Raw genomic sequence first — 7,765 nt, 5'->3', positions numbered from 1 at the left:
ATGGATTCATCTGCTTCAACAGAATTAAGGAGGATTATTGATGTGTGAAGACTGTGGCATAAAGCAGATACAATTATTAGAAGGTGCTAAGAAAAGAATGAGAAACAGGATTATCAAGTTACAAATTCACTGTAATGGTGGGGAGCATGGGTGGCTCAGTCAGTTAAGTGACCGACTCTTGATTTCAGCTCAGGTCATGATCTCATGGTTCATGAGATCGAGCCCCACATCAAGCTCTGAGCTGACAGTATGAAGCCTGCTTGGGATTCTCTCTCTCTCTCTGCTCCTCCCTGACTTGTGCTATTTCTCTCAAATCAAATAAGTAAACATTAAAAAAGTATCTATCAAATGAATTATAATGAACTCAAGTTATCCACAGAGCATTCGATTTACATTTAACATCATCATTTATCCAGGAAGCCCAGGAGACCACACAGATAAACTAGTAAGAATAAGACTGGTTTAATAAGGCAGGTGGATACAAGATTAACAAATTTAAAAATCCAGCAAGTGTCTCCACACTTCGAAATAACCTCTTCCTGTAACACCTGACTTGGACCCACAGGCCCTTGTGTTGCTCTGCTCTGTGCTTTCAGGGAAGTCTCTCTCTGAACAGGAATGGCAGCCAGAACTCTCATTGTGTCAACAGCATCCCACCGAGTTATGTGAAATAAGCTCTCAGTGTTTGAAACAGTCAGTGGAAGAGAGAAGTCAAAAAAACCTTCCAAGAAAAGGAGAAGAAAATGATGAAGACCCAGGAAGACTGGGGGTGTGGGGTGTGGAAAGGGAATGTTCCTGATGGGCTCAAGGAACAAAGGAACAAGACAAAGGGGAAGGTTACAGAGCACACAGACGCCGTCAGAGAGGGAGTGGAATCCCCCAGACGGTGGTGTGAGTACGGAAGGGTAGGATAAGCCCCCAATTCTGAATTCCTGGAATGGCAAAGGGGAAACAGGGCATCTTGAGGCAAAACATGTGAATATGCAGACGACATCCCCATTGGACAAGCTGAGAAACATGAAACCGGTGAGTAAGCTGGTTTATTATTATTATTATTATTATTATTATTATCATTGTCGTTGTCATTATCATTATTATTCAAATAAAAATGACAACGCCAGATCACAGAAACCATGGTTGATTCAATAAAGCCCCATGGAAATCACATTTCACATTCCGAAAAAAAATCCATAGGACTTTGGAATTAGACCTTATCCTGCTTAAATGGACAGAATCTCTGAACTTTGAATTATTTCCTTCTAATTCCATCAGTTCTCTAAAGCCTGGCATTGCCCCCCTACTCAGATTAGAAAGACACATAACTACCCCCTCACCTGCAGTCCAGGGACAACCTCATGCATCGAAATGAGTCTTCAGGGCCTCCTAGACGTCTTTAGTTCCAGGGGTGGTAGCCGTGTTGTGAAGATTAAGTTCAGGGATGAAAAGGTCAAAAACTTGAGAGGCTAGAGGAAGAATTTATTTAGAAATGGAAATTTAATGTCAGAACTGAAAGTATCAGAGCTTATTGGCTTAAACTCTTGCTACAACTATCTCTGCAAAGACAACGGGTGGTTTTGGTTAGACGGCCTCTTCTGAGCACTGTGACAAAGTCTCACCCATGCAAGAGGGACCTGTTCCATGGACAGCTTCAAAACTCAGAAATTTCTCCTCTGTCCTGGTGTTTCCTTGTGAAGCCACAACTCATAATCCCTCATCCAGGCCAGACCTGGGGAGATATGCACACCAGCCAGCAGCCCTCTGAAGACTGCCTTCACAGTGCTTTCAAATACGACCCCCGGGACACAGTTTTTACAGCACCCGCTACTTACCGACGACCTCTTCTGAAGCCAGTGTAGTTTGTCATTTGTGGAATCCAGCCTTGTGAAAACAGTCACACAAAAGCCTAATCAATCCCGAGTGCTTCAGTACTGTTGCTGCTGGAAAAGGATTGTGGGCGTCTTTGGTGCTTATAGGAGACCTGGTTCATGAGCCACTAGAGGGAAAGATGTAGATGGTAGATAGACAGACAGACAGATAGATAGACAGACAGACAGACAGACAGATAGATAACTTCACTTAAAGAACATATCCAGGTAAGCTTTGGAAAACAGCCTTTATTGCATATGGTATTTATATTTTCATGTGATGCCAGATTGAATGCCGGTTCCTTCATCTTTCTTCACATCATTGGCATTTTATCTGCTACTATCCCCAGGATCCTTTCTTCTCCCTGGAATTGATTAAACACATAAGGCAGAACAGGAAGAGACAAGAAGTGAACATGAGCTCCGTGAGCCAGGGTGACCCTTCACCTTTGCCTTAAAGCTCAGAGCCACACACACCACACTGAGTTTATTTCCAGACCTACTATAGCAAACGGAAGGTTCTGGAATATTCCCAGATCTCTTGGGGGCTCACTTCCTTGTTTCTCTCCCTCCACACTCTGCTTTCTTCCAGAGGGCTATCCATGGGCCGGGATAAGATGCTGGCTTTGGCCGAAGGCTCTCACACCTCAAACCTCTGGTCCTGCTAGGCCCCATGTCCTCTCTCCAGACCACTCCTAGCCCTTGAAGTTGCAATGAGCTCTCATCCCAGAAGGGCCGCTGGCAGTATTTGCTCTTAGAGCTCAGGTCAGTCATGCAGTCAATGAAATAAATGCCAATCAAAACTCTCACTTTCTCAGGGCACCTGGGCGGCTACATCAGTTGAGCATCTGACTCTTGGTTCTGGCTCAAGTCACGCTCTCACGGTTTGTGAGTTCGAGCCCCGTGTCAGGCTCTGTGCTGATGGTGAGGAGCCTGCTTGAGATTCTCTCTCTCTCTCCCTCTCTCTCTGCCCCTTCCCACTTCCTCTCTCTTTCAAAATAAATTTTAAAAACTCAAAAAAATTTTTTTTTCAATTCTCACTTTCTCACTTAAGGAAATGGAGGTCAATTTCCTGGACGCACTGAGTATGCCACAAGCTGATGCCACTGCAGAGCCACAAGGTAACCCAGCACGGCCATGTAATTCCTTCCCCTAGATTCCCCTGGGACCCCCTGACATCAGCTCAGACCACACCAACCTCAGGCCTTACTTACTTCTCCCAAAAGAAGGCCACACCGTCTTCCAGGAATTTATGGCTCATGGATCTCAATTGCTGTGTGGAAACCAGAACAGAGAAAGACACTTCTTGGTTCAAGAGGAAAGATGCTCGGTTAGCCCTCGGAAATTTGCAGGACTTCCTGCGGGAGCTGAAAAGCTCGGGATAAATCCCCACTGACAGTCATAACTGTATCAAATGCCTGGACAAGAAGCAAGGGGCCCGCTCACCACCCCCCTCCTTAAGGTGTCCCCTGAGCTGTCAAAGCCCCCCACTCTCCGTTCTGGAGGCGTGAGCCTGGATGGGAGAGACAGGAGTGTTGTGGAGAAGGCACAGTGCCCTCACATGCTCAGCCCCAGCTCACTTGTTGTCCTTTGGAGAATGAAACACACAGCCTGAGCACTGGCTTCAGGGTCGCTTCACGTGAGGGTCCTCCTGCGCAGGCTGCTCCTTCTCGTCCTTTTCTTCCTGCCTCTCTTCCCCCTCCTCCTCGTTCTCATCCTCCTCCTCCTGGGTGCACTCAGGTTCCACGATGCCCGTCAACTGAGCCATGGTGAGGTGGAACACATGGCAGCTGAAGCCCTCCCTGATCCCGTACTGGACGTGCTCCTGGAGGACCTCCAAGGTGGAGAAGACCCGGCAGCAGGCCATGCATCGGAAGCCAGTCTCCACGGTCACCAGCCAGTCGGGGGTCTTGGCCCTGGGTCTCTCCTCAACAGTGGGTGAGCCTGGCGGGCTGTCTGACTCTGCCCGCTCCTCGTGGTCCTTGTCCTCCCCGCTGGGCTCGCTGTCAGACAGCAGGTTTCTGGTGGACACATCAGAGGGGGGAGTACCTACCCGCACGTTCTCAGGAAGGGTCACTTCTTCCATCCTCGGCTGCTTCTCTAGTGACTCCGAGGTCTCCTCTGTCTCCCAGGAGACAGCCACACCCTTTTGCATTTGTACCTGCATGTAGTATATTTTCATGCCCCTTTCCTCTTTGTTTCTGTACACAGAGGACACACAGGTCTTATAGGATGAAGGGGACGAGAAGGAGACCTGGTGTGAGGGGGGAGCAGTCTCCCCTCGCTCCTGACCCTGGACTAGGGGTGATCTAGGCTGGGGACTGTCTCGATGTACTCTCCGGATTCCTGGGAAAGGAAATTAGAGACATAAGAACGTGCGTGGGGCCGGCCAGAAGCTGAAGGAGCTTCAAGTGTGGTAGAGGGCAGAGGGGCTGTGGTGTAAGCAGCTTGGTGTTGGTGTTCATACTCCGGGGTGGTGGCGGGGTGGGGGGGGGGTGTATCTGGTGGCATCTGCAGGCTTTGAGTGTTTGTAGGGAGACTGGGGGGGCGTCTGTATGTGGGGGTGTGGAGTCAGGTAGCAGGGGGTTGCAGAACGTGAGGGACGGTGGTGGGTTGCGCGTGCCATGAGCAGAACATGAGTTGGGGCTACCATCGGGGTACGTGTGCATGTGGCATGGGGACAGTGGTGGAGAACATGGCACTGTAGATCACGGGTTTGGGGTGTGCGTGCTAAGAATGGACGTGCGTGGAGTGAATGGTGGGCGTCAGGCGTGGGGATCTGAACTGGATGGTCTTGCTCCAGAGCTGGAGAGGCCTGTGCTGAGATGCTCCACCCTTCTCTAGAAGTAAGGATAAAGGCAAAACCTGCACAGCTCCTCTGAAGATGCTTAATTCTGTCCCTCAGCCCGACAGCTCGAGCTCGGACCTTTCTGGCCCTTGTATCTTAACTTCCCCACTATGATTGTACCAGGGCTCACGCTCTCCCACATGGAGCTCGTATCCACACTCTCCCAACAGCTACGCCATCTTCCCGGGCTCCTCCGTTGAGCCCTGATCACTTCTGACTGTCCTGGATGCCTTCCCAGCCTCTCCTGGATCTGTGTGTCTCCAGCCCCGAACGCAAGGGGCCCCACATCCAAGGAGCCCTGAATGCTTACCACCATGGATGAACTTGCGTGGAGAAGAAACACAGGAGAAGTATTCAGAGGCAGAGGACACCTCCCCTACCCCTGCGCCCCAGCCTTTGGCCACCCCAGGGGATCCAAGCTGAAGGGCAGCCTCCTGCAACTTCGAGACTCCTGAGAAAGATAGGAAAGCCTGAGACACCATGGGTGGGGCATGCTAATGCATCACTCATCCATCCAACAAATATTAACAGAGGGTCTGACCTGGGTCAGAGGCAGCGAATACACGTGGTCGACTGTCTGGTCCCCGGTGGATACTCCTGCATTTAGTTACTATCGATAACTATTTTGTTAGTGTCTTGTCAGAAGCGAAGGCCTGAGTGGTGGCTGTGAACAGGATGTCTGACACGTGAGAATAATATGTATCAGTCAAACCTTTCATGCCTGTGGGGACGGTGTGGCGAGCAGGGTAGAAACGCATAGAGCGTTTGGAGCGTAGTGTGTGTTCACAACTCAGGAACCGTGCGACATGTCACATTTCCTGATTTATATAATATGGTCTGTATTTATGGTGTGTATTCAATCATTCATTTATCCATTCCTTCAACAGTGTTCAGCTACTATGTATCAGGCACTCTTCTAGGCTCTGGGAATGTTGAACGTTCTGGTAGAAGACAGACACTAATCAGGGTATGATATGTCAGCTGGTGTGAAGTATACAAGGGTTCCCAGAGTTAGCAAAACAACAATGGAGGACGCCCAGTTAAATTTGCGTTTCAGGTAAACCACAAATAATTTTTATGTGCGAGTGTTCCCATGCAATATTTGGGTCATGCTTATTTTTAGTGTAAGTATGTACCATAGAGTATCTGTGACACACTTATACTCCAGAGTTTGGTGTAACAGGAGAGGACTTCGATACACATGGATCGTATGTGAACACAGTGGACGAGTGATATGCATATATGCCTATATGCTCTGTACAATTTAATAAAATAGTGTGTGTGCAGATGTGCAATTTTTTTCTCTATCAAAATGTATATGGGTAAGTGACAGGAACCTTACAAGACAGACTTCACAGCTAAGGACACTCTCCCCCTTCTCCCCATTGCTCCCCCTGCCCCATCACACACAAAGAGACAAACGTATCTTGCCAATCATTGCTTTCTCTGTCCTATCCCAGCTGCTGCATCAAAATCCTCCTCCTGTCCAGGCCTCCATTCCCAGGGCCCATCTTACACTCTTCAGGGCCCTGGACCTCGTGGAAGCTGATGAGAGAGCTCTAATTTGGGACAGAAGCCTCCGGCTGGATCTCTGGGGTGGGCTCCACTCTGCCCCACCTCTTGCATGTGACCACCCACTTTCTCAGGACAAGCTACTTGTTTGTGTAAAATGCATGCAGTCACCATGCACCCTAGGAAGTAAATCCACAGCTTTCAGAGCTCCCTGAAAGTCCCTGACTACATTTCTCACCCCTCTCCATCTGGGCATGGTCTGTAAAAGACCCCTCCCTTCCCTTGATCTCCTCTGGAAAGCCCACACCTGTAGATTCACAAACGCCCATGGATCAACTGGTAAATTCTTCCTGCTAAAGGAATACGATCTCCACACTTTCCATATGATGCCATCCCCAGACCATCTCCTTCTGCACAGGCATGTCACTTCTCAAAATGTTTTTGAGCAAGGCTTCTCTTTCCTCTTTTATGGGTCAATCTCTATCAGCACCCATCACACCCCACACCCAGGGACCCCAGAGGAAAATCACATAAAGAGGATAAAAGAGAACACAGGACTGAGCCTGGGCAAGCGGGACCCCAGCCTGCTCTGAGTCCAACATAGCTCCAGGCCTGAACAGGCCAAGAGAGAAGTTCTCAGACTGGCAGGGATGAATCCCTGGCTTTTGGGGGGCATCTGGCCTTCCTGTGCCATCTCACACCACCGGGGACCCTCAGGACAGACACGGCAACATCTGCTGCCCGCCTCCCTGGGGGAGGCGCAGACTGGCCGCAGCCTCTGTGCCCCCCCAGACAAGGTGCCCAGCACATACCTCCTCCCTGCTCAGCCGTTTCCTGGGACTCTTCATCTTCCAGATGTTTCCTCTTTTGTCGCTGTTTCATGGTACCAGCTACAGAAGCTTCTTAGAAGACACCTAACTCCCAGCTCTTCTTTTCCCTCGCTGGTTGGCCCTTCTTGACTCTCAGAAAATATGATGAAATGACCCAATATAAGCAAAAATAGTTGAGTCCCCTAAGTGGCTGAGGACGTCAGACGGCTCAGAGAACGAGCAGCACTGCCCAGGGTTCGCTACAGCACAGAGCTGTTAAGGTTCAAAGGTCACCAGGCCCACAGCAGAGTTCTCTGACCTCACTGATGATGTCAGAGCATTCTGAGGACCTGGATCCTACACAGCCTTTGCAAATGCGGAGACCCCATTTTCAAGAGTCATTCCTTTTTCCCAATGGAACCTTTCCTGTGAATTCAACTCTCATCTTCTTAAGAATGAAAGGATATTTTGAGATGCGAATCTGTTCTTGTTGATTTTTTTTCCCTTTCTCCCTTTATTTTTTACCCTTTCCCTTCTGCATTCAAGTGGGAAGCAGGCTCTGGGTTCACTGGCCAGAGGAAGGACGTGCAGGGCTGAACGCAGCAATACTGTGCTTATCATCTGGGCTTTTATTTCTAAAATCCCAAACTCCACAGAAAAGTGAGGATACTTGAGCAGAAACCTATCAGAAGTAGGAACTTTGAAATTATACACTTACTGTCTTCTTTTCC

General features: G+C 49.2%; 1 protein-coding gene across 1 annotated transcript; it reads right to left on the bottom strand.

Moving 5' to 3' along the window:
• Window positions 1-2,094: 2,094 nt before the first annotated feature.
• On the bottom strand, window positions 2,095-7,304 carry FAM170A (family with sequence similarity 170 member A). Its single transcript, XM_015539615.2, has 5 exons — window positions 7,038-7,304; window positions 5,024-5,164; window positions 3,446-4,211; window positions 3,080-3,138; window positions 2,095-2,230 (listed from the first exon to the last, which is right to left on the bottom strand). Exons 1-3 carry the CDS (start codon window positions 7,105-7,107, stop codon window positions 3,490-3,492), a joined length of 933 nt encoding a protein of 310 aa, XP_015395101.1. The 5' UTR covers window positions 7,108-7,304; the 3' UTR covers window positions 2,095-2,230; window positions 3,080-3,138; window positions 3,446-3,489.
• Between the last annotated feature and the right edge of the window lie 461 nt (window positions 7,305-7,765).

The sequence above is a fragment of the Panthera tigris genome, chromosome A1, assembly GCF_018350195.1.
Source record: "Panthera tigris isolate Pti1 chromosome A1, P.tigris_Pti1_mat1.1, whole genome shotgun sequence".
Taxonomy (NCBI): domain Eukaryota; kingdom Metazoa; phylum Chordata; class Mammalia; order Carnivora; family Felidae; genus Panthera; species Panthera tigris.
Note: the sequence above shows the minus strand (reverse complement) of the source record. Positions and strands in the feature narration are given on the sequence as shown.